This window comes from Hetaerina americana, unplaced genomic scaffold (genome assembly GCF_022747635.1).
Source record: "Hetaerina americana unplaced genomic scaffold, ioHetAmer1.1.p SCAF_8, whole genome shotgun sequence".
Lineage (NCBI taxonomy): Eukaryota > Metazoa > Arthropoda > Insecta > Odonata > Calopterygidae > Hetaerina > Hetaerina americana.
The window spans coordinates 79469516-79497089 of record NW_027287427.1 but is presented as its reverse complement, the minus strand read 5'-3'; the positions used below and the strand labels follow the sequence as shown (position 1 = coordinate 79497089).

General features: G+C 36.4%; 2 protein-coding genes across 2 annotated transcripts; one reads left to right on the top strand and one right to left on the bottom strand.

Moving 5' to 3' along the window:
* Nucleotides 1–281: 281 nt before the first annotated feature.
* Nucleotides 282–20743, top strand: LOC139697569 (pyruvate dehydrogenase protein X component-like). Its single transcript, XM_071596327.1, has 9 exons — nt 282–412; nt 558–739; nt 1007–1185; nt 5324–5475; nt 8488–8654; nt 11095–11271; nt 12333–12517; nt 13859–13959; nt 20090–20743. The coding sequence occupies exons 1-9, from the start codon at nt 295–297 to the stop codon at nt 20260–20262; spliced, it is 1434 nt and encodes a 477-aa protein (XP_071452428.1). The 5' UTR covers nt 282–294; the 3' UTR covers nt 20263–20743.
* LOC139697567 (nischarin-like) lies at nt 20723–22693 on the bottom strand. Its single transcript, XM_071596326.1, has 2 exons — nt 22032–22693; nt 20723–21925 (listed from the first exon to the last, which is right to left on the bottom strand). The coding sequence occupies exons 1-2, from the start codon at nt 22470–22472 to the stop codon at nt 20912–20914; spliced, it is 1455 nt and encodes a 484-aa protein (XP_071452427.1). The 5' UTR covers nt 22473–22693; the 3' UTR covers nt 20723–20911.
* Nucleotides 22694–27574: the final 4881 nt, after the last annotated feature.

Sequence of the window (27574 nt, the reverse complement as noted above, 5' to 3'; positions counted from 1 at the left end):
TTTTCTTCGAAAAGTATAGTTATATATCCATATATATATATATATATTTTTTTAGTGTTATTGGAATTACCATCGTTGAAGTAATGCTATAATTAAAAATCCAATTGGCAATTAATCGAACGTATGTATTGCTGCCACAATTTTTTCTTTTGATTATACTTTTACCCTTGGCTAATTCATTATTTCGGAAATAGTTTTCTTTGTGCATTATCCTGTGGTATATGTTATGACGCTAATCAAATTCGACCTTCTCGTCCTACACAATTATGTGCTATGTTCACGCATGTAAGTTAAATGGCCGCTGCCTTTGGAGGTCGTTTGAGACAAATAACAACAAAATGTATACATTCTTCCGTGATAAAATTTAAAATAAGGAAACCTTTAGGTTTCCACACCTCCATTTCTTTAAATGGTAATTAAAATTTTCAGCCATGTAGTATAAGTAGCCATGTGAAGAATGTAATTTGAATTTAATATTTGCAACTTCTATATTACCGGTTGAAGTATCAATCGCTTTGATGAATAAGTAAAAATCTTTCATTCTTTTGCGTCCTAAGTTATTGGGACGGAAATCAAGATGCCATCCCTATCTCCCACCATGACCGAAGGAACTATTGTGCAGTGGTTAAAAAAAGAAGGGGAAACATTCCAGCCTGGTGATGTTCTTTGTGAAATTCAAACAGACAAAGCTGTTGTAGCATTTGAAATTGAAGAGGAAGGAACCTTAGCAAAAATATTGGTAACTATTGTACCCTGCTTCTCAATGGTTTCATATCACTGTAAATGGTTACACATGACATTACGTTTTTTGTGGGTGAGAAAACTGATTCATACAGAAACGTGTTCCTTTAATTTCCCCTACATTACCGATGAGGCACTCTTGTTAGTAGTCGGGCACCTCTTCCCTTTGGTATTTTCATTAGTGTAGCATATATTTCTTGTTCATTTTGTCTTTCATTGTTATCATACTTCTCTATTTTTAATCTGACAATACTACTGTTTTTAGGTTGGTGAGGATGCCCAAAATGTAAAAGTAGGTACACTAATTGGGTTAATGGTTGCAGAAGGAGAGGATTGGAAATCAGTGGAAATGCCAGCGGTAACTGCGGAAGATGTTCCTCCTGCACCATCCGTTTCTGTCGAGAAGAAATCAACCGGGTTTGGAGACCAACATCATGTGATTCAGTTAGTTGTTTGCTACATTTGTGCACCATATTGATGTCAAAACTGGAATAGGTTACTTAGTTGCATGATAATTTTGCCAGTTTATTGTGAATTGTTTATTTGGCCAATAATGCAAGTTGCATATCTAAGTTCACCTTTATCTGCCATAATTGAAAGTACCGAAGTTGACCAAAAGTCGACGTGGGTGTATTATTCTTCACAGATTACTTCACTGGACTTGGCCTGCCAGTTGAAAGGTAGCAGTATGCTTACCTTTATTGAATAAGTCTCCCCTTTCTCATCTCTTTTACGACACGGTAATAATAGTAATGGTGGCAAGGAAATTATGTCAGGTTTTTGATCATGAATTCATACAACTTATTTGGGAATTTCTATGTAATTAGACCACCATTTGATACACAATTGACCTATTTTTGAACTTGTAGCTCGATATTAACATTGGGCTGACGATTAAACAACATATTTCAGCTTGTATTTCTTAAAACCCATCTCTCAGCCATACCTATTACTCATGCACCATAATTGTAACTTGAACACCATCCAATATAAAAACCCAAAGAAAATATTATTTATCTTTAATTGTTTATTAATTAGGCGCTGAAAATACTATAGAAAATTGGAATTAATTGGAAATTTGGTATGCAAATCATTAGTGTCGTATATTAAAACTAAGTAAAATGAAATTGTCACTTGGAACTCAAAATGAGATATTCGCCCATGAACAAAAAAAAAGATTACTGTTCACCAACTATAACTTTTGTTACATATATGTGATCTAATGAAAGATAATTGTCAGTGTTGACCTAGTTAAAGTGAAGCAGCAGGAGCCCATGCATCACCCTAGGAAGAGGGGAGACCAGAAAGCAATGCAAAATTAGACACACAATGTGGGTCGTTTTTCATTTTAGTTTTACAATAGTGTCTAATTATATAGTGACATTGAGAACAATTAAAACCTAATCACCATATAGTTACTTCACCTAGATTAGGTGATTCTACCTCTGTTTTCTCTAACATCAAACCCACCCTTTTCCTGAGAGCCTGGATGCTATTTTCACCACATTAATAACTGTCCATGTTCTCAAGCCTGGCTTCCAGCTTCTTTAATGTAATGAAACTTGAGAGAGAGAGCCTGAAATGAGCCTTGATGATGACAATTGTGAATAGTCGTGGACTACTATTGTTTCTGCAGGGAACAATGGTGATGACCACAGCCTCCAATTAGACTGTAAAAATGTTTAAATGATTGATATTAATGGTGTGCTATCACGTAGAAACAACAAAATTGGAGGCTGAGGAGAGACTACTGTTAGGGTGGTGGTGTTTGTCTTTATTCAGACTTCTAAAAGTATTTCATCACTTAACAGTACTATTCAAATGAAAAAAGTTCCTTTGAAGAAATGCATTGTATTTAAAACTGAATTTTAGGAATAATTATTCAAGTTAAGTAGGATTTAGTTTTTTCCATTTGCATGGAATAAAAGTAGTGATTTAAAAAATCATTGTCACTTTGGGGTATGTGACATCTTATATTTGTCTGCTGCAGTGGCTATTTCATATATTGGTTCATATGATTATCATAAACAATGAGATTTTTCCATTGAAAGTATTAAAGTATTCTTTTCAGAAGCATATTTTTTTACATATGCAGGCACAGGAAAGGGAAATTGACAGCAGCAGCACATAAGGCCATCTTCCCCATGACCCTAAAAAGCTCGGATGTCACGATCGAACGTGAAGATGATGCTGATCGTTTTCTTAGGTTGGGAAGGGATTATTCATTATATGTCTCCAAAGGAGAAATAGTGAATAGGCAGCCCTATAAAGAGATTATGAGAAGGTTAAGCTATGCTATGTTGCAGAAGAGACCACAAATGAACAAGTCTTGGTGCTTTCATCGTAACAACATACCGGCTCACAAATCATTGATGGTTAGTGAGTTTTTGGGCAAAAACAGCACATCGACGATCCCCCAGCCACTCTACTCTTTGGATCTTGCCCTAGCAGACTTTTTTGTTTATCCTGATTTGAAATTCACCTTGAAAGGATACTGATTTGAAACTATTGAAGACATCCAACAAAACTGTAGTGCAGACTTGAAGGATATCCCAGAAGGAAGCATTCCAGGCAGCATTGGAAAGATGCAAAAAGCGTGTTGTATTGGCAGCAATGGGCTGTATTTTTAAGGCAATAAACATGATTAAAGGGTAACTAATAAAATCAAGTATGTGTTTAAAGAATTTCATCTTTTTTTTTAATAGACCTTGTGTTATGGTTTGGCAAAGATTTAGGAACAGCGTGATTAATTTACTGTATCCCAGGAGTGGATACTAATTCAGATCATTATTTAATACCAGTTCAGTATAATGTCAGATGCAGAAGGATGGAGAAGAGGAAAACTGATTACTGGGGATGATCAGTTTGGGTTCAGAAAGGATCGAGGCATGCGTGATGCCATAGCTGTATTATGGTCACTAATTGAAAGGTGCATGGAATACTATCAGAATGTATTTGTTTGTGTAGTAGTTTTCAAGAAGGTGTTCAGTAGAGTGGTAGAATTACTGAATGTATTGCAGAATAGGTGTAGATTGGAGGGATAAGAGACTTTGCAACCTGTACAGGTCACAGACTATTCGGTAATGTATGGCAGATGGAGATTCAGGATGGGCATTGGGCATGGGCATTGTTAGGAAGAGGAGTAAGACAGGAGTGTCCTTTATCACTGGTGATTTTCCCTGCGTATGTGGAGGAAATGGTTAAAGAGACATGGGAGGAACTGGTGATAGGAGTGAAAGTCGGTAGACAATTCATAAAATCATTAGGTTTGTGGATGATCAAACTTAAGCCGACCAGTCAGCCAAGGGATTGAGATAATATTTGACGTTTTCAGGCTTAACTGTGGAAATCCATTATCACTGAAGTAAAAATAACAATGTATTTTCTTTAGTAGATTTCAAAAAGGTGTTCAATCGAGTGGTAGAATTAATGAATATATGTCGAAACTAGTTGTACCAAATAAATTCCAAGAAACTGCAGGAGATGTTGCAACAGTAACTTTTACCAGAGTCATCCGTTAATATGCATTTCAATGCAACAATTTCTGAGTGTAAAAATCATTCGCCTAGACCAGGATTTAAACTTGGATCCTGTGAATCCTCTAAATGTAGACAAAACAAAAGCTACATAGTTTTTGAGAGAGAGAAGCTAAGTTAAATATTAAAATAGAAGTGCGCAAACTAGAGCAAGAGGGACAGAAGTTCAGAAGTGTTCTGAACCAAAATGGTTGAAGTAGTAAGGACAGAAGATGAAGAATTGCATCAGGCAATGAAGGTTTGACTAGGAGTTGGTAAATGATTATAGGTGATGAATGAAGATGTTAAGAAAACACTTGTCAAAATTTAAAATAGAGCCTGGTTTTGTATGGTAAGGGAACATGGTCATCGAAGCAAGATAATAGATATAGGTTATAATAGTATTTCATTGGTGGCTTTTCAAATGTGAGTGTGGAGAAAGATGAAAAAAGCTAAATGGACAGAAAGGAAAATAAATGAGGGTGTCCTAAGTTTGGTGGGAGAATAAAGGGAAATAATGGGGGAAATCCAAAGGAGGCAACAAAGCTGGATGCAGAGCATTTTAGTTGGTAGTGTGATGTTGAAGATTATGATTTAGGGGAGAAAGTTTGGCAGGCAAGGAAGTGGTAGAAATAGTTTAGGCATGTTGGATGGGATGAAAGAAATGAAGTGCATATGCAGAATGAAAGAAGGGCTTATTGTAGTTTTGGATGTGAGGTTATGTTTTGTAAAGACGGGCCAGGAAATGTATCTCTTCACTTCTGTATGGCCTGTGTCCATTCAAACCTACTTTAATTGGTAAAATACTGGTAAGAAAAACATTTCAACAAACATGAAACAACAATTCAGCTATTATCATTAGTTTCTTTATGTTAAGTGCTAAAGTCTATTTGCTAATTTTTCAAAGGTCCCTGCAGGAAGCTTTTTTTGTTATTTATGGAAAGGAAATTGGTTTAAAAATCACAATTTGATTGAACATTCTGTTGTCGTGTATGGAAATATGTGATATCTGCAGATAGGTGTAAAATGTTGATAGTTTTTCATTGATGTCTTAAATTTCATTGCAGAAGCATTGGTCCTGCTGTACGAAGTCTCTTGGAACTCTATGGCCTGAAGGCTGCTGAAGTTCCTGCTACTGGGCCAAAAGGGAAGCTTTTAAAAGGAGATATTTTGAAATTAGTTAATGAGAAGAACCTAAAAGCAAAACCACCCAGTGTTGGTATGTGTATGATTCTCAATTTTCCCTAAAGATTATCAACTATCGGTTTTGCAAGGCTGTTTATGAGTGTAAATTTATGCTTTTAATTGATTTTCATAAACTGCGTGTGTAAAACCTTCATATAATCATTTAGATAACACCTTGAGTGAAGTATAAATAGTTAAATTCTCTTTCTGTGTCCAGTTACGTTTTTTGTTTTTACTTTATATCGCTTGGAAAAAGAAATATTATTTATTTTAAAATGGTATTGTTGTATTCATCAATTAAACTTCTCTGGGAAAATTATTATTTATGGCTGTCTTGTTCAATATGTGATAAATAAAGTAAAATCACCAGCATACCATATTTTGATGCTGTTTGTGAAGGTTGTATAAGAGTCGCAACATTCCGTCGAACAGTATCCGAAACTTCAAATATGCTCTTAGTGGATGGTTGGTGGCCAGGTGCCTTTGCATTCATCAGTCTCCTAGCCATTTGCCTTGGCAGTAGTGAGAAACATGGCCGTTGTGACATTTCAGAAGTATGTATTGTCAAAAACATACATATATGTTTTCCTTGCGGTTGTGTACTTTTCCCTCCCACATTCCTAACATTTTCCTGTTACCCTTTGCTCTTCTATATTCTACCTTTCAAAATGCAGCAGAAGTGAAGGTATGAAAATTTGATTGATCGTCCAAGAAAACTGCAAGAGAAGTGAAGACATGAAAATTTTAAAGTATACCTATATCTGTATACAATTGTTCCAGACTCAACTTTGTGTAAGTTCATGTTCATTAAATGAAAAGCACAATGTATATTTCCACCGTTCTTTATTTTCGTCTGACTAGTTTCAACGCTTAGGCGTGCCTGATGATGACGCCTAAGCGTCGAAACTAGTTGTATGTAAATAAAGAACAGTGGAAATAATCATTGTGTTCTTCATTTAAGGATACCTATATCTCCCTGTTTTCTTCCTCTATGTTTACGATTCAATAACAATTTTGTTTCTATGGAGCAAATTTCAATGAGAATTTTTGCATTATTTTTATATCATCACCATCAGAGATTTCATATTCATGTGCGAAAATTGTAGAATGATCTTTCATCAAATTATTTCCTGATAAACCAGAAAAGACTGGACTATATGGAGTAGGTTTTACAATTACTAAAAGGACGAGGACAATTGTGATGGGTTTTGAAGTGATCAGTGGAAGAATGTGCAGAATAAGAAAAGGAGGATGAGAAGAAGAATGAAAAATATGAAAATCACAATTGCCCTTGCACCTACAGAAGGGAGATTGGTGAGAGAGGAAGGGGGATATAATGATGACCAAGGATGAGTGTATGGAAAGAGACTGTGTCACGCTAAGGTTTCATGTGTCAATTTTTAATGGGTAATCTTAATACTCAGTTGGGAAAGGGGAAATACTTCAGGGGAGTTGTAGGATAGCCTACTCTACACAAGGGTGCTAATGAAAATGGGAACTTTCATTTTCAGTTGACTGTGAGAAATATGAAAATAATTAAAAGCAACAGCTTTGATCATGATGGAACTCATGTGGGAAAATGGAAAGCATATAATCGAACAATTAATTAAATTGCTCATTTAATAAATTACAGATTCAGGTGTGATGTGGTGGAACTGTTCCATTATAACAGAGATGAAGACTACCACTATTTTCCACTGAATACAATTTTTATTTTGTGGAAAATTTTTGTAGTCTTGATCACGGTAATTAAATTGTTCATATTTTGCCCAAGGCACACCTTGCATAATCAATTATTGCTGTAAGAATCTTCAGTGGGTCAAACTGTGATGGACCATGATCTAATACAGATAAAATTAGAGATAATTAATTGATATGAAAAAATGAGTAAAAATCAAGAGAATGGAGTGAAATTTTAGTAGACGGCGAGTCAATAAATAAGTCACAAACTTTACCGTGTATTATGTTTAAATTACACGTGCATATTTTGTCAGCAGATAGCAGAAAAAGTATGCTTGCCGAATAGGCTGTGTGATATCTAGTGGCCAGTCAGTCAGTGGCAGGCAGTTCAAGATGGCGCGTGTGTTACATGAGTGTACGCAAGAAGAACAGCGGTTGCAAAAATATCATTAGGAACACTTGGAACATCTACTGTGAAGTCTCAACTTAGCCCCCAGTGATTTTAATCTGTTTAGACCTGCAAAAATCATTTTGGCGGCTGAAATCCAAGAGGTTACTCATTGGCTGCGACAGCAAACAGAGGACTTGGTTGCTGCCAGCTATCAAGGACATGCAAAGAGATGAATACGTGCGGATAATGTGCAGGGTGAATATGCAGAAAAGTGAAATAAATTTCAGGAAGTTGCTTTGATCATTATTGCCTTTGCCACTATCTATTTTTGCATTTTATTTATTGACCTACCCTTGCAGTATTAGTTGGTACTTGACCAATGAGAGCCCATACTAGCACTTTAATTTCACTACTTGTGCATATGCTCATTTTCAAAAAAAGTGTAGATTGATTAAATGATATTCTCCTGATTGAGGGTAGTCCATTGTAAATCCTTGTTCTGCTGTTATTGGATTTGATTTACAATTGTAACTTTAGTAAAAGATTCATTGTCAAAATTCATAACAATATCTGCATAAAATAGTTTTATTTCCTGGAATAATGTTGAGGAAATGTGTTCTTGTAGTAAGTTCAGCGAAAGGATTAAGTTATCACACTTATGATGATTTTACTTTCTTAGAATGAGCTCGACCAGGTGGACATCGGAACTACATCTTCCATTAAATAAGATTCACTATAGCATTTTCCTTCCGGGGTCAATGGGAGTATGTGGTCTCCTTAGTTTCCTGCGGTCACAATTTTTCTTTGTGTGGAAATTTGTTAGGAATTATGATGCTAAAATTAGGATGTTCTTAATGTAGATACTCCATCACCTTTATGATGAGCTGAGTTGCATGAAATATCCAGGGTTATGATTTTTTGCCTGCGATGTTGTGCATTTATTTTTGGGTGATGGTGTTCATTCATCCTTGGCAGTTCCACCTCCTTCTGTGCCCAAGAAAACAAAGCCGCCTCCTGCTGCACCAGCAGCTGTAAAACAGCCAGCACCCAAGCCGATCATATCAGTGGATGGAAGTGAGTTTGCTGATCTCCCCCTCACTGGCATGAGGGTCACAATAGCGAAGAGGCTTACAGAATCTAAGGTATGAATAGATTTACTTTCATTTGGCGGCAGTCATTTGAGTGATCCACTCAAATGACTGATCACAGTATGTGTCCTAGCTTAATGGGTGTGAGTGCATAGGTCTGCACTAATGTTCACTGAAGATCTTTTGGTTTCAATCGGCTTAAATGTGTCCATTGTGAAATCCTGTGGAATTGCATTGCAGTGCTTCAAGGTGTTAAGTCGCCTTTGTGATCATAGGATTTGTTATTATGTTTAACCCAGCTATAAACAAACAAACATGTAATGATTGTAATGGTGTGTATATTAGGCATAGTGACACAGCATAGAAAAATATATCCAAGAATGTTTCACATGTTTTAAAAGGTCAGAAACTAAGTGTCTCAAAATTTTCCAAGTATTTTAAGAACTATATTTGACAGATGAAAGGGATTTCTATGAATATTTTTCGTAAGTCTCGAGTTGTTGATAATTCTGGATCTTTGACTGTTTAGTTTTTGAGGTTGTATATTTTGGAAAAGTTGAGAATGATGAAGGGCTGTATAGGTAGGACATATTAAGGAGGTAATGCCGAGAAGTCATGAAGGAGTGAGGGAATTAAGACTGTATAGAGAAGAATGGAAGGCTGCAGTTAATCAGATAGAAATACTAACAATAATTGTATTTGATATCTTTATCAAACTTTGGACTTTCTTGGTGATTTTGAAATCATATTTTCATAAGTGACAAAATTGTGAGATTCATTATAGAACGTAACTATCATGTGCATACACAATTGTTAATTAGTAGTATGACTTTCATTGTTTTCATACACATGATAGTTTTAGTGAAATTCACAACTTAATATTTGCCAATGAGAGCTAATCACTATGAAAATTATCTACATATTTTGAAGTCTTCATTTGAATATTCGTTATTACTTCCCTGGAATTTTGAGAGGTTCTTACATGTATCTTAATGGAGGACCTTCAGAAAATTTAAATAGGAGTGGAAAAACTGTTAACTATTGAACTAAAAACCTTCACAGCCCATTGAATTTATCTAGTGGTAGACATATTTACAAATTTGAACTCATTTCTATGTAGCATGGTGTATGATATATTATATTAGCTATAAATACTTAGTTATGTGGAAAACTTAAGTTATCATAGTATTTGGTGAATGCAAGAACTAATATAATTTTTTCAAACATGTTCCATTCAGGTTCAGAGAGCATGTTTGCTAAAGTTCACTTCATGTGAAAATGTAATTGATTAAGCTTCAAAATATAAATTATTCATGGGGAAAATGACATACTATATGTGTCAACTGCATTTTTAAATGTACTTTGACAATCCGAAAACTTGCCTTGTTCAAGAAACATTTATCAAATTTTCATAAAAAACCCAAAAAAATTTCATTTAGTTTTGTATACCTCTCATAATGCTTTGTCATATTTGAATTTCTAATGTACTGATTTCACCGATAATTACAAATACTTAATCTTTTCATTCTACCCATGTTTAAATCACTGCTCAGGGGTATATATAAACTAATAGAGATAATGAAAATTGGATTCAGCTCATGGGTGGTCGCTTTATTTTTCCTATTCTCTCACCCTATTTCAATTTGTGTGAAAATGCGTAGTTGATTAAGATACATGTATTTAATGTTATTCCTAGTATCAATTTAGTTTATTAACTTGTTAAGACTGAAGCATTAAAATGCAGCCAGCAAGAGAAATTTGTGATGAATTTTAAAAAATTTGATGAATCAAAAGCTATTTTTTTTTAATTAGTGTGTATTTTTATTTATTTTGCATCAATCCAAAAACAGAACTTCGGTATTTACATAGTACTTTTAACAATTATATATATATGGGTCGCGGTAGTCCAGGGATAGACTACTGACCAGAGGGTCCCAGGTTCGATTCCTGGGCAAGGCCCTCTGGGCACCTGCAGCTCCACCCAAGCTGTGATTTTTTGGGTACCAGATCTTCCTGGGAAACCATAACCGGCACAGGGAAAGGAACTGGCCCCCCTACCCTGATGTGTGAATTTCACACTACGTCAGGCTTAGTACTGGGTGAACTCTACCATCACCTACTAAACCGACCTTCGGATTGATTACTGTGTTTTATCGTTATGGTTTTTTTTATGTAACAATATAAACAATTACCAATGTCCAATATTTATATTACTGAGTGAGAAATTGAAATTCAGCCAGAGCCAGAGATATCACATAAATGAGAATGGGTGTTGGTTTTAAGTGGATAAATTCTTCTAACCCCATGTAAAACTGGTTTGTGTAATTCTTTGTTCTTTTCTAGCTAAAAAATATTTCGTGCATGTTTAATGTCAACATTTTTTGTGGATTTCTTTTTTATATTAATTTTTAACTAGATAAAAAAATAATTACCGTCAAATCTATGAATGACACTATCTGTGACTTATAAATGTCTTGTCTTCTCTTCACTGTAGACCACTATACCACACTCGTATGGAACTGTAGAATGTGAAATGGATAAAGTATTAGCGCTGAGAAAGAAGCTCAAGTCGGAAGATATTGCAGTTTCTGTCAATGACTTTGTCATCAAGTCAGTTGCTATAGCACTTCAGCAGTGTCCCACAGTCAATTCACTTTGGGATGGACAAAAGGTGACATTATCTGTATAACTGCTACTGTTTAGTTGGGGGATGAATATTTTCTCTTTAAAAGGATGCTCTTGTCCATTTAATTTACAGTGTTTCTGATGGGTTTACTGGCTTAAAAATTGGTACATATGCATATGTGTATGATTGGCATAAGTCAGCTTTTTGACCCAGAATTTTAGCATTACATTTTCAGTAAGGGTAGTATGTGTTACCCTGTGGCTCCAGGTAGGAAGAAGAGGTGTCCCCACCCGTTACCCATTGCTTCATAGTTAGTTTATAGTGTAAATAGGGAAATGAAATGACTTAAACAGGGTAGATGCTTCAGTTGTACAATATTATTTCATCACAAAATGAAATCTTCCAATTTCAAGTAGGGAATGTTCAAAGACTACGATGGAAGGTTTTGAACAATTTCCAATTACTATTGTGTATCACAATGGAGCTCCTGCTACTCAAAAAATAGTTTTTCCCTTTGCTGCGCATCTTCAGGTCTTCATACATTTCTACCACCAAACTACTGCCTGAATATAGGAAGTGCTCTACCAGCCCGAATGCATTCTCGTCCATTTTGTTGAATGCAGCCTTTGTGTCTCTTTAAAATCTGTTCAGTGTCATTTTCTTGTCATCAATATTTATTTTTGCTTCACTTGTTGATCACTTAGTGCTATACAAGTTTACTTTCTTTTCTTGCTAGAAAGGTAATTACCCTATTTATCCTAAAATAGCCCTGCCTCAAGTATGCAAGTCCCTCTTTACAAATTGTGAAACCTCAGTTTTGGAAAACGTTTTGATGAAAATTTGGTTGTTAACTTTTCTTTGTATTTGGACTATTTCATGGACCACAGTTAAGACAAGAAATGAAACATTGTTTCCAAAAGATATTTCCGAGTCCAATAATTTCAATTTTAGCTAATGTTGCCAGTTAAAGCTTAAACAAATGGATTTGGAAAATCAAGTTACTTGTTTCTAAATGATTCTTTGAACCTGAATTACATGATTTCTAGTGTGAGATTTTATTATATTTTGATAGTTGGTTGAATTTTTGCTGTAATTTAAATTTTTAGGCCGTCATTGCACCAGACATAGATGTATGTGTTGCTGTTGCCACAAGCTCAGGCTTAATCACACCTATAGTGAAAGGGGCTGCTGATTTAGGAATTGAAGAAATATCCAAGACTGTAAAGGAACTTGCCGAGAGGGCTCGTCTTGGAAAACTCCAGCTCCATGAGTTCCAAGGAGGAAGTTTCACGTGAGTGATATACTCATCAAGTTAGTTTTGGCCTCTGGATAAAATGCAATGGATTTTATGCCCGGGTTGGAGAAAAATTATGAGCACATTACAGCATATGATGTCTTAAACTGTGGCATGGTAGAGAAGATGGTAACCATTTGTTATCAGAACATATGTAATTGGGGCTACCTGTATGTGTTAAATAAAATATAATTGTTATTCCGTTGATGTGGGGGTTCCATGTTCAACTCCAGGCAATAACTCTAGGCATCCCTAGCTAAAACCTAGCTGTCTGGTTATTTGGGTACCAAACCTTTCTGGTAAACCACAGGTGACACAGAGGAAGTAATGGAGTCTCTGACTTCAAATGTGTGATTTTACATGTCATGGTAGCTGTCCATAAATTATGTCATACAATTTTAGGCCTTCTGAATACCCAATTAACACAGTGTCACTAAATCCCCAATAACAATGTCACATCCTCTGCCTCCACAAACCTTCCCCAATATCCAAAGCATCATATTCCTTTATCCCCAGAAATATTTCAAAGTTGAACGAGAAACTCCTCTTAGTTTTGCATGAAGGTAAGTTATTTATATCCTCACCTTGCCCGACCTCTCCTTCCCTTGGGTGTGACCCAATGCATAAATGGGAAGTACTGATGGCATAGCACAATGTGATATCTACCATCAACTGTGTGTATCTTATGTATGTTCAGGTTGATGAATTTTGTTCAGTGGCATATGGAAAGCGAGTACCTACACATGAAAATCCCACATTATTAACTTCACCTCAATTTAAAATGTGGTGATGTTCTAGCATAACCTTGTTTTGCCCTTTATCACAATATTTTACTCATACATGCACATATCCTGTCCAAATCTACAAATCTATTACCTAGTTTACCAAAAAAATTTTCAATGTGTAAGAATATCCATATTTATTTCGTTTGATTAAAAATGTCGTCTTGATGTTTGATTTCCTTTAATTCCGTGAAGGTAGTGATTATTTCACATATTGTGTATTGCACAAATTAATGCTCAATGTCTACTTGATACATTTTGCATCACTTTTTAAACCCTTCTTCATCCTAGCATTGGGAAATGGTTGCATTGATAATCTAACCTACCTCTCCTAATTTACTGATTGAGGGTGCAGTTTCATAAATTTCCTTATCCAAAGAGCGGGATTGAAAATATAGTCTTAATGCTTTCTACCACTGTGAACTATGTGCATTTAAATGCATTGGGCCAACTCATACTCTTGTGGATTGGAAAGAAATATTATGTATCATAGAAAAATGTGTGTGATTAATAGATTTAAATCCACATTGTGATTAATTTAATGATATATTTACAGAATATCAAATTTGGGGATGTTTGGAATCAAAGAATTTAGTGCTATCATCAACCCTCCTCAGTGTGCCATTCTTGCCATTGGATCAGGACAACTTTCTCTTGGTAAGAAAAATGAATAATTTTACAATGTTCGCAATAAACTTATCATGAATACCAATTATCTTGAAACTGATCATCTGCAACAAAGTTCTGAGCAGCATTCAGGGGCAGCTCTAAGGAGGAGGCATGATCATCCTCTCTTGGGGAATATTTTTGGTTTTAATAAAGTTTTAAGTTATTATTACTCATATATACTTAACACTTTAAGGCTTCACTTTGTAGAATTGTTTGTCCATATTAAATGAGTTAGTAATTTTCCGCCGAATTTATTACAAGGTACAAAGTGTTTCACGGACTTGCAGCGTCATCGTCAGCAGTACAAGTTATTCATACAGCTGTTGAATTATTTATCCTTCAGACGGAGGAGGGCGGGGGTTGGCTATGTAGGAGGGAGGGAAAGAGAGGAAAGGTAAAGGTGGGGGGGGGAGTGATGGAGTTTTTCGGGACGTCAAAGTCGGTGGTCAGGGTTGTTTTGATTAGTGAAAGATGGGCTGTGGTGCCTTGGTAATGACTTGACATTGGGTCTGGCCCTTGGCATGGGCAAGGAAGGGAAGGGGGGGCGGATAGGTAGAACCATTGGATTTTTTTTCTTCGAGGTGACAGGGGTGGCTATTAAAAAAGGGCAAGGGAGGGCGGAAAGTTGAATGTGGTTGGGGTTTTTCTGGAAGTGAAAGGAGGTGGTTGGGGTTTTCTAGGGTTATGGAAAAAGGAAAAACAAAACAGAAATACATTGGTGCCTTGGCTATGATGTGGCACAAGGTCTGGTCCGGGCCATGGGTGGGGTTAGGGCGAATGGCTATGTTGAACCATAGATTTTTTTAACCCTGGAGGTTGGTTTCTCGGAAAGTGGAGGAGAGGGATGAGTGTACCTGTATAATTACTCATTACAAAGTGTTGTATTGGGTCTACCAAGTGCCTTCGAATCTTGATTAGCTCAAGGGCATCCATTTGAAATCCTTTAGGGAGGATATGTAGTATTTCTGGGACAAAATCGTTACTGTCCTTCCAATCTATGAGGTATTTAGTGAAGAGGGAATTGGGGTTTTGATTTTTGTGACACCTGGCATGTTCTATGGCTCGTGTTTTGAAATTCATCCCAGTTTGGCCGACATAAGATTTGTTGCAATTATCGCATTGAAATATTTAGATGCATGATTTAAAGAGTGTATCCTGTTTGTCTTTGCCATTAACTATGGGTTTGGAGAGAGTTAGGGGTGAGTAAAAGGCCACTTTGAGAGTGATTGGAAAGAGATTGAGATTTTATGGCAGTTATCTCCTAAGAATTGGATCAAACAGCGAGTGAAGTCTTAAGAAGTTGAGGGCAGAGGGGTAAATTCGACTTATGGTCATTGCTTTCTGCTTTTTTTGAAGTATTTTTCCTCCTAGGTTTGATTAGAATATATCCATTCCTGTTGGCTATATTCATAATTTTTAAGCTCATTATTGAAATTTGATGGGAAAGGGGTGTGTGCAGGGTACTACTTTCCTAACATTACATTTCAGTGCCTGCGGCCCCCAAACATAAAGTTATGTACAGCAGGGTGAATTTAGGTCTTTAAATTAGTGTGATAAATTTTGAATTGGTTTTCAAATTAAAAGAATGGCGGGAGATTCCAAAACAGTAACTTTCATTCATCCATTAACAGTCATCCGCTAATATGCGTTAAAATGCAGACATTTCAAAGTTTAAAAATTATTCATCTTGACCAGAATCCTGGTCAAGGCAAATGATTGGTTCACTTTTAAATTCTTGCATTTTCAATTTTTTCAAAATTATTTATTGGGGAAACCCTACAAAGTCATTTTTGTTAATATGTAAACGGCACCCCCTTTTGAGGTTTTCTAGGTCCACTACTGTCAGGATTATGTATGTAATGATATTTTATTTAACATATAGGAATTTTACTGTAAAATCGGCCTAATATTTGATTATTTTCCCTTCTTTTCATTATTTATTGTTATTACATAGTTAACGACCGCAGGCCCTGCATTCGATTTCTGGCCAAGCCTCTCTGGGCACCTGCAGCTCCACCCAAGCTATATGATTTTTTGGGTACCAGATCTTCCTGGGAAACCATAACTGGAAAGGAACCAGCCCCATTACCCTGATGTGTGAATTTCACATGCCGTTGGGCTTATTACTTAGGGTTGATTACTGTGCTTCTGGTTTTTTTTATAACATAGTTTTCAAACCACTGAGTACCTCAAATGATTATATCATTTGAACTTTCAAGACAAGGGAGTTTTTTGGTTGTGACTTTAAGTGAATAACTTAATTTTCATGATTATTTGTTAAAATTAAGAACTTTAGGTACTGTATACATGTGTTATATAACATGATCTTCTCATTTTCTGAGTACACAAGGCAATATGGAAGTCTTATTCTGAATTGGAGAAAAATTTGAATCTTTCTTTTTTAGAGGCCATATAACCATGGGGCTGGAGAGCAAATAGTGATTGGGTGTGCCCTGCTATATCAATATAAAACCTTTCGGAATAAAAACATGAGTAAAAATACTATTTAAAAACTCGTACATGACTACAGGGTTCGTCCGGAAAATAAGTGTACTGATTTTTTCCCGCCGCTCCAAGCGCGCCCAGCACCGCTCTGACGGGCTGCGATTGGAGGGGGGTCTGTTGGCAAGCGACGCTGAAAAAGGCAGTCGGCTCTGAGCTGTTGTGTAGTGAGGAGCTCTGTTAACGCGAACCTCCACGCTCGACCCACGTCACGGAGCGCGATGCCGAAGTTTTTGGAGCAGCGTTATTCCATCAAATTTGCGGTAAAGCTTGGGAAATCGTCTACCGAAACTGTCGGTATGATTAACCAGGCTTACGGGGAGTCAGCCATGTCCAGAAACATGATCTTTCGGTGGCACAAGATGTTCGTGGAGGGCAGAGAAGAGGTCGACGACGAACCACGGCCTGGACGCCCATCAACGACACTCACCGACGAAAATGTGCGAAAAGTTCGCGATGTACTGAACTCTGATCGTCGTCTTAGTGTTCGGATGATAGCAGAGCAGTGTAATGTGCCAAAAACAATAGTGCACGAGATTATTAGGGAGCAATTACAGATGCGAAAAATTTGTTCAAAGTTGGTGCCGAAAGTGCTCAGTGATGATCAAAGACTCAATCGTTTGGAAATCGCGACACAACTTGCGGATCACTGCAAAAATGATCCACATTTTTTAGAGAACGTTGTTTCGGGTGACGAGACGTGGATCTTTGAGTACGACCCGGAGTCGAAGAGACAAAGTGCGGAGTAGCACACCCCATCATCACCCCGTCAAAAGAAAGCTCGCATGAGCAAATCTCGGATCAAGGCGATGCTCATTGTCTTTTTTGACAAAAGGGGAGTCGTCCACTACGAATTTGTACCTGAACGACAAACTGTAAATGCTGAATTTTACGTCCAAGTGCTCGACAGGCTTCGAAAACGAGTCGCCCGCGTCCGGCCAGCGATCAAAAACATCTGGCGGCTGCATCACGACAATGCGCCGTCTCACACCGCGCTTGTCGTGTCGGACTTCTTGGCCAAGCACGGCGTGGCAACGCTGCCGCACCCGCCCTACAGCCCGGACTTGGCACCACCGGACTTCTTTCTGTTCCCGAAGATAAAGAGGAGTTTGAAAGGTCCGCGATACCGGACTTTGGACGCCGTCAAAGAGGCCGTGACGACGTGTCTTCGAGAGGTTCCCGATGATGCCTTCGCGGGAGCGTTCCAGGAATGGGAACGCCGCTGGAACAAGTGTATCGACTCACAAGGGTCCTATTTTGAGGAATATTAGCTTAAGATATGTAAAAGTGTAATACATTTTTTTTCCTGAGCTCAGTACACTTATTTTCCGGACGAACCCTGTATAACTTGAAGTATGGTTTCAGTCTTTTCCCCTAAACTAGTAGTGAATAGTAGGATTATAATGTTATTACTTTTGTTGCAATAACCATCCCTGACACACAACAATTTCAATATTCTTCTGAATGTTTTGGTCATGTCTCAAGTGCAGTTATGTATTGTATTGAGAGCTGTTCATAAAATTTTCTTTACTATGACAAATAATTCATTCATAATGAATTTCCTAATAAAAAGGGTTATCCCTTTTATTTTTGTATGTATGTATGAGCATAGTTTGGTTTCCAGAAATTAATTTTCTACAACATAGGACTTCGTTGTAAAATTTTCAGGGAAGGGTATTTGGGGTTTCTCTATAACTTTCTTCTTCATAATTTCCTTGGCAAATTCCTTTTGTATACTCAACCATATTGAATCGATCTTCCATTTGTATTCTCTCCAGCTTGTTTTCTCTATACATTTCAAAAACTCATTCTATGTTCATCATCTTCTCTCAAGAGCACTCAGTTTATGGAATCAGAGCAATATGCTTCATATGGGTTCGCATCAATCTCTTCATTATGTCTGAACTCAAAGAGTCCTAGACATCAAGCCCCTTGCAGTGCATTCTGTATGTGAGAACAGGATCATGGATAATATGCTGAAGGAGAGAAACTTTCATGGGCCTGCATAGGCACTAGAGACATCAGTGGCTGATTTTGGTTTAGGCCAATCCAAATTTAGAATTTTTTATTCATTGACGGAGTGGGCAAACTCATTCAATAACATGTGCACAAGCAGGATGGAGCAAAGGAAACTGAACAATCTTAACCTTCGCTCCTAAAGTTTTCATCAGTTGGATTGGTCTTTGTGCATATTTTTCCTATGCATAATTATTATCTATCCTACTATCCAAGATGGACCAGGTTCACATGCTCAATAGTGTTGGTTAGGTTTTTCATGAAGATTTTAAATGCCTCTTTTGCTAATTCAATCCTTCTCTCAATGCCCACATTAATATACCCATTTGCATCCAATGCAGTTCCCAGTTACATCAAATCTTCCTCATGCTCTAATATATGGTTTGTGGCACGGCACTTCATAGCTTTAAAAAAAACCTTAGCAATTCAATCAAAGCATTAGCATCTGCTTAACATTGCATTTGAAATGGCCTTTTCCATTCATACCCTGCCTACTAAGTGAAATTGGCTTCTACATTTGCCTGTTTCCTATTAGTAATCACTTGTGACAGATTAGGTGCTTAGTTAAATTTTTTACGGCTGCTTTTTCAGCATTTAAAATGCACACAGAGGTCTAACGTTTTTGCATATGAATAATTTCCTGTACCAATCCAAGAGACATGGTAATTATATCTAAAAAATAGGCATGCCTTTAAGTTCTCTTTTTCAGGCAAGTTACTTTAAGGAAGGGTAATTTACTTACGATAAGTAATACTCGTTTCAATTATTGGTGCGCCATTTACATACTCCCTAATCCTTCTTGTAAACTATATGAATTTGTGCACTTAACGTCGATCAATTCTTGAAAAAGGATACCTTTTTTATGGAAGTGATATTTGCCTTTGGCCTAGGATATGTCCACCTTGAATGCCATTACATTAATAGAAGGAAAAATAGGATGGCAGGTCCCATTAAGGACAAAAAAGGGTTCACATATCCAAGCCTAATAAGAATTGAAGAGATATCATGGTATTGAAAGTATACATTTAATGGGAGAATGCAATGGCTGCTGTCACCCTAACTTTGGATTAGAGGATTCCGATGGGGACAGATTTTTGAAATAATGGAGAAAACAGTACTCATTTTCCTTACCATAACAGTAAGGATATGTGTAGTTGCCAATTAAGCTAAACACTTTAAAATGTTGATTTGACCAAAATGGTGAACTTCTTTGGGTATTGGTTTTCAAGAACCCGAACTTGTACTGCAAATAAAATATTTTATTTTAAATGCATTGTTAAACTTATTCTGATAATCAATCAGTTGGCTATTGGAGATTTTTTGTGGGCCCTTCCAAGTTCCTCTTCCTAGACATATATTACTCCATAAAGTATCATGAAATTTTTGCAGAGCAGTAAGAAAAAAAGAAAATTTCATTGCATAATATTTTTATTTTTGATGCACAGGTATCTTCGAGTTTCTTAGTAAAGACAGAGGTTTCTGTTTAGCCAAATTAATTATTGCATGTATTTTCATAAATTTATTGGTGATTATATGAATGAATGGAAGGGTACGAATACATGATACAATTGATTTTTTTCTTGCTTATTTACATTTATAGGTGAAACAGGAAAGATCTCCACTAAAATGTTAGCAACATTATCATACGATCGAAGGGCAATTGCAGAAGATGATGCTGCAGAGTTCCTTGAGTTTTTTAGACACACAATGGAAGATCCGTCTAGAATCCTGCTTGGGAGGCATGAGTACTTCAGAAGTGAAATGGTTGAGTAGAAATTAGGCATGTTTTGTTGTGCCCAAGTGGGAAAATCCATTTAGATGACTTAAAATTTTGTACAAAAATGGTTGAAAAGGTTTGTTTTTCCTGTCCCTAAAACCTTTGGCTCTTTTGTTATTCAAACATTTGTTATTATTTATTACAAATCAAAGTTTATTAGTCATAAACAATTACAAATAACTTTTCAAAAGGCATTTTGTAACAACACCTGAGATATATTAATTGTTAAAGATGGATTTATTTATAGTAAAATAGTGAAAAATGTGTACTTCTTAAACATAACTGAATTGTATAACTATACAATCCACCACTAATGGACAGTTTATTCAGGTAACAATACTGCTTTCACTTCCATGACATACTAAGGAAAATATATATGCAAAATCATCCAATATTTGTATACAGAAGAATGCAATTGTACACAATCTTGGTGCTTCGAAATACTCGTTGAAAAATAAAGTTTGTTATTTTATAATACACTAGCTTTATCAATAAGTTAAACCATTGTAAATACAATCAATTCATCACAATTATACATATGTATAAATATATCTCCTGGAATATCACAGAAAAATAGAAATATCAACAAAAAAGGTACAAATGACGGTACATGATTAAATACATCTATGGCAATACTTATTCAGTTCAATGTGGACTATGAGAACATGAAGTGACAGCATCTGGGGTGGGCTGGGTAGATCCTAAAAGCGTATTTGTGTGAGACTGAATCCCGGATGTCCTACTTGGACCTTCCCTTGCTATCCTGATTGCTTGCAACACAGCTACTGTATCCAGTTCCTTTCTCGTCGGCCGTTCATTGTCCAAGCAGATCTCTTCAGCCCTCTTCCCAAACTTTTCAAGCACCCTAATCCGATAATCAACAACAGTGGCTAAAGGATTTCCAGTAAGTACTAGGCTTTCCAAACATGGAAGCCCAGCTATATGTGACACTTCTGCCAGATCAGTGACAGAATTGGAAGCAACGTTTAAAACTTCTAAGGAAAATAATCTTGAAAAAGGCAATAAGGAATTTATGTTATTTTCAGACAAATCAATGCTAATAATGTTTCCAAGCTGTATATGGAGCTCCATCAAATTTTGGGACATGAATCGGTTGGCAGAAAGGCACAAGTGGGAAAGGTGTGGCAGAGATGTGAGATTGTTCAACAATGGCAACTTATTTCCATGCATTGTAAGATGTTGCAAATGCGGCATCAATGCAACAGCATCATCTATTTCTTCGATGTCATTATTGCTAAAATCGACTTCCATTATTTTAAGCCACACTAATGCTTCTCTGGTGGAATCTATAGCTATATTTTTGTGAACGGTATCACAGAGTAAAATTTCGGATGATCGTTTTACACCACAGCCATGCACATCTAAAGAAACCACAGATTGACGTAAACTTTGAGCGTCATAGATATTATCCAAAGGTAGCCCTATAATACTTAACCTTTCAACTGATTTAAACGCTGATAATTCAAATTTTAGACTATTCGGTACGATGTTGCTTGTCTTGATTGGCGCATTGCTTCCTTTAATACATATATCTGTCAGCTGTGAGCAAAAGTCCAACACGTGACTGAAATCCTGTCTTCTATCAGTAATTTCAAGAGGTGGGCAAGGTTGTTTTAATCTTTCACTGATGGCATGAAGCTGAAAGCAAACAGCAGTTTTCACTTAATGTTTCATAACCCTCCGATTCGACATAATTCCGATATTATCAATCAATATTGGTAATTCAGAAGTTAGCACTACTCACCTCGAGCGGGTTAAATGTGTAATTTCTTGACTTTTGTAATATATTATCTCCATCATTGAAAAACTTCATTGCCAAATTTTGGAGTAGAAACAAAATGTCATAGAACTGAAAATCCAAAAAAACAGCCAGTTCTTTGGGCATAGTCAACTGAAGGAAATTCAAGAGAGTTCGTAAATATTCCTCCAAACCCAACCGTCTCTTCTCGATGAAAACAGGATCTTTGTTCCCGATGACTTTCTTGGGAGGAAGCAGATCTTTACTCACACCATAATCTGAGATTAATTTATCATTAAGATCAACAAACTCGCTATACCGATGAGCCACTATCCATGAAGTCGTCCCTACATCAACCGTGATATGATATAATGTGTAATTATCAACAAGCTCAACTTGCTCTATACGTATTGATGTGTTATGCTTGTTCTTCATGTAGCACGCCATTATTACAGGATTATACTTTATAAAAGCACGGATGTTACATTAGGCACTTGTATGTTGTCTGTCCTTGATCGCAGGAACAAAATGCACATGGTACACTGACGGGGAAATGTGTGAAAACCAATCTAAAAACAGGCAAAATGAACATGCACACATAAATAAAATTCACTTTTGTGGTCTACGTAATGCTGTCGCATGACATCATTTCACCTTCACAGTGACTTCCCCCAGTACATCCTTCTCGCATGACAGACTTCGCTTTTTTCCAGGAAGTGAATCGAGAGTCACCTTTTGATTGACGAAAATATAGGAGGAATTTTAGGTGGGGATTCAGAAGCTGTTATACCCGAACACAATAACGCAAAAGTGTCTGTACCCTGTAAATTCATCAAAATAGTATGCAATGGTTTATGTAGTAGGAGCACGTTAATATGCTGCTCATTACGCCACCCCTTTCTTACTTATATGAAATATAGTCGTTACATATTTCAGAACGAACGAAAAACTAATCTCTCGAGTGAATTGAGCATATAACTGGTAATGTATTTCGATGAAAAAAAGTCGGCAGTTGATGTTTGTGTGAAAGGAAAAAAAATAAGTTGCAAAATCCTCTTCTTTGCTGAAGGTTTGAATTGCAATTTACGCGCGAAGTAGAAACGAAAAATATTCAACAAGAAACCTTGAATTTTATATCGGCATCGGCGAGTCCCAGGTTATTTTTACCAGGATTATTTTACCCATGATTTTTTTATCGTTATATATATGTCATTATTGCATTACTACTCATTGCTTTCTCTGTCGCCATATTATTTGTTAAATTGGATCGCCCTGAAATGGACCAATTCGCACCAGACGGAATTGAGACCCATGATGCAATAATTTTGATTCAAAACAAGTCAAAACGAGTAAACACTAATATGACGAAACGTGAGAGAAAGATAAGTTAATACCAACTTGAAGCATTGTTTATTTTAATGATGTGTTCACTTGTATTCTGGTGGTATTAATGAAGTGACGTATTATTTACTTATGAGGTCATGCGGCACGCCGAATAAAAGCACAACATAAACGACCAGCAGAATCAATTAAGGCTCCTCATTCCTGACGACTGCCTTACTTCCTGAAATTGAAGAACTTTAGGACATTGGGAGACTATTGAATTATTTCACTGCGCCATCACTGAAAGTAAGTTTGAAAACTTCAGCTGAGAAATTCATTGAGTAAATTGAATTCATTCAACTCAGCCCGTTATTTATTTATCACTGACTGGAAACTATATATTCGGCTCTTTAAAACCTAAAGCGTTCAAGGATCACTAAGACATTCCTAAAGGAAATAACTCTCGTCTTATGGCATTCCTCTTGCAAAATTCAAAATTGATCCAGGTATATACCAGTTTATAAATACCTGTAGTTGACCTGTTTTAATCAAAGTGTAACAAAGAAGTTGCTCAAGTGCTTTAGAAAGACCGTTTAGCTACACTCTACTTCGTTATCAACTGGAGTTAACCAAATATATTAAATCGCAGGAGCTAAACTCTAAGCACAGTTAAGTGTGCAACGAGAGCAACTTTGCAAGCACCCATCTTGTTGATGTTTTTGCCAAATGTACTTCCCAAAATGCATCCATCAGACCAATTTGGTGCCCAAGTAACATTTAACGCAGTCAGTGATATGTCCAATATCAACATCATGCCTTGTCAAATTATAATCTTCAGTAAAACCAATTAGCAGTTATTTTCACATATGGTACAATCTAGGGATTAGGTTAAAATCTACAGGGCAGGCACACTCTTCAGTGGCTTCATTTCTTTTAATGGGAGATTTTATCTTTGAATGTAGGTTTCCTCTTGTTCCTCTTTCTGTTCAAATACTGAATGGGGAAAGCATTGGATTTATATTTACATTTTCAATCTGTCTGTAGAAAGTGCTTTGGAAATGAGACAGTGTTGCACAATACAGTGTTCTCACGATAATGAAGAGAGATCTTATCAATTTTAAGGAGGAATGGTTGATAATTCTCATATTATGAATACTCCCACTAAAATTGAGTAAGCTTGGAATATGATTGATAGATGACAAAACCATGCTGAACCGGCTTAGGTTGAATAAAGCATTAAATAAATAAATAGTGATATAGGCTATAATAAAATAAGGTCTTTAACTCAGGTGGATAACAATGATGCTAGCAGTTTAGGTCCAATTCATTTAGCCAATAAACCTATCTATTTTAAATAGAATGGTTTGAGGTATCACTTTGTGGAAGTGATTCATATCGGAAAAGAAAATACTTTCTTCTTCCACTTATATGTGTGGAAGAACAAAGTATTTTCTATTTATTTTAAATTGCCTTTACTATGTACTACCGACAATATCGCACTCATATGATTGCAATGGAGAATATTCAACCCATTCAAAAGGCCACATTCCTTTGACTCTGTTGTATATCTGAGCTATCTGTTTGTATTCTCAGTGTTGGAATTATGAACCCTGTTGGCTAAGAACCCTGGGAAGGAACTCAAATAATGTTGGAATGATATAATGCCACTCCAATTATTCTTTATTAATCCTTATATTCCATGGTGAGATTCCAGATACAAATTTTGAAAACCTCTTGGGTTGAATTTGAATTGCAGATCTTCCTTAATGATGCTTAGAAACCAATCCAATAATACTTATGACACACATGAACCACAGATTGGCATGATCTCATATAGTGATTATAATTTTTTATGGCCAGTGATATTGGTTCAGTTCTTCCAAACTTTGAATGCTAAAACACAATCTGTAACAATAAGAATAATAACAATTTAATTAACAAAAAAATCCATTTCCATTTGTAGGTGAAGGGAGAGATGGTATTAGGATAGGGGACTACAGCTTAGGAATAAGGAATTACCACTGGGAGGAAGCATTAGAGTTCTGCAGGAGGCAGGGCTAAATGATCATTTAATGAAGAGCACAATGTATATTTCCACCGTTCTTTATTTGTGTACGACTAGTTTCAACGCTTAGGCATCAACATCAGGTACAAATTAATCAAATCGCAGTCCATTTATATACCATTCATGAGGGAGAGGAGGGGTGGGTGAGAGAGAGTGGGAGAAGGAGGGAAAAAAAAGTGGGGTTGCGATCGGTGTTGATGGAGAGGGATGTTAAGCATCAGAAAAGGTGATTGGTGGGTTCACAGGGGGGGGGTTGTTGGGTCTTTCTGTGAAGGAAAGGGGTACTTCCAGAATTTGGGAGAGGTACTCAAACAATAAAACGTTAACCAAATGACCCGTTTTTAAATTATTTCTGATTTCCAGCTCTTCCCACTTGCCCATACTCATTCGTTTGTCCATCTGGTGTATGAGTTCTGGGTTGAAATTACTCCCATGATTTTCTTCACCGAAGCGTTGAAACTAGTTGTACGTAAATAAAGAACAGTGGAAATATACATTGTGTTCTTAATTTAATGAACATGAACTTCCACAAAGTTGAGCCTGGAACAATTGAATACAGGGCTAAATGATAATGAAAACTTAGTTAAAACACCAGAATAGGCAGAGGTAATCATGGAAAATGCCCACAACATGCAGCAGATGAGTTGTGACAGGTTGGAAGTTCTAGGTATTGTTTTCAATTTCAATTACTAATTATGCGTAGTTACCTTTGTCACAGTTTGTATGAGGTAGTGGGAGAGTAGGGTAGTTGATTAGTAGGGTCATAGGGTTGTTATGCTCAGGAACTCTTGGTACACTGATTAATAGGGCTATTCCTCTAGTTTTCCTAAATTTTCACATTTTTGGAGGGATTGGCGACTTAGTACAAGGCATGCATGCATGCCTTGTACATGTATCAGACTGCATGTGTGAGGATATCGAATGGAGATTTAAGGATAGGTATTGTTGGGCAGGGAATTGAGAGAGGGTTTTCTGTTATTTAATCAAATTGGAAGACTTAGAGGTTGCAATTTAAGTTGGTGGGAAACCAATCAAGTCAGATATGCAGATTTTCAAGCTTTAGCTAATCAGTTTAACTAAGGGATTACAGCCAGGGCTGATCACATTTGAATCAATATGAATGGTAGCCTATTCATGGTAATAAATTGAAAAGTTTAATTCATGCGTTGACTTACTTTACAATCGCCTCCGGCTTAGAAGTTAGTCAATGTAAGATGATAAGTAACGAGTTGTATGAGCAGTGAATGTAAGGCATTGAGAATTAAACAATTAATATGCTCATGTGGTCATTCAAAGTTGTTAAGTATGCCATTAAAATCATTTAAATTGTAACAGTAATCACTTTCCCCTGCTGTTTGGACCCAAATTGTAATATGGCATTCATTATTGTATTGCATTGGTATGAGCTAATTATACAGAGTGAATTGTCACAAGCAGACCTATTATTGGTTCCACTTTTTCACATTATTTTTACAGTGATTGCCTCAGTAGAGTGGATTAATATTAGAAAGGGGATGTGACCAATTTATTGATTTTGTGTCAAAAATTGACTAAGATGCCTCGTTTTACATGCACATGGTGTGTTCTTAAGCAAGCGTTATGTTCAAACTGGCTGGTATCCATTTCAGGAATTTCAAATACTTGAACACAAACATTGCAAGCATGTGCATCTTAATGTTTGGCTTACATGATGATGGTGCACTACCATGATTGAGTATCCAAATTCACTTCATTTGATAGCACTGGTAAAGGTATTTCATTTCATGTGTAAGTCCTTTCTATAAGTGAATTTTGTGTGCAAGGTGCTTATATCATTTTAAGATGGAATCCTGGTAAAACAAGGGTGGGTTGTAACAAGTCTGATATTTTGAGTAATATCCAAGGTAAAGTTTGCTCCCCTATGATTTACAAATAAATAAATTATTAATAGTGATAGGTTTACTCAAGTGGTCCCATAGATAAGGGCATTATTGAGGCTACAATGGTAATGTGTTATTATGGTTTATGTTCAATGTCTGCATAAAAATGCAATCACAAAATATTGTCAATATTTTCTGACCAAGCCCACATTTTCTATCATAGAATCCATATTAATCCTTTTTGGGCTATGTGCTTCCCTTGAGATCAGTTTTTCCATTTATCTGAATTTGTCAAACTGTGA

What these genes read in the sequence shown, in the direction of transcription:
- LOC139697569 (XM_071596327.1), top strand. Translation starts at nt 295, where the DNA reads ATGGCCGCTGCCTTTGGAGGTCGTTTGAGACAAATAACAACAAAATGT. An exon ending in GAACCTTAGCAAAAATATTG is followed by an intron (nt 740 to 1,006) that starts GTAACTATTGTA and finishes TACTGTTTTTAG; the next exon opens with GTTGGTGAGGATGCCCAAAA. An exon ending in GACCAACATCATGTGATTCA is followed by an intron (nt 1,186 to 5,323) that starts GTTAGTTGTTTG and finishes ATTTCATTGCAG; the next exon opens with AAGCATTGGTCCTGCTGTAC.
- LOC139697567 (XM_071596326.1), bottom strand. Translation starts at nt 22,472, where the DNA reads ATGGCGTGCTACATGAAGAACAAGCATAACACATCAATACGTATAGAG. An exon ending in ACACATTTAACCCGCTCGAG is followed by an intron (nt 21,926 to 22,031) that starts GTGAGTAGTGCT and finishes GTTTGCTTTCAG; the next exon opens with CTTCATGCCATCAGTGAAAG.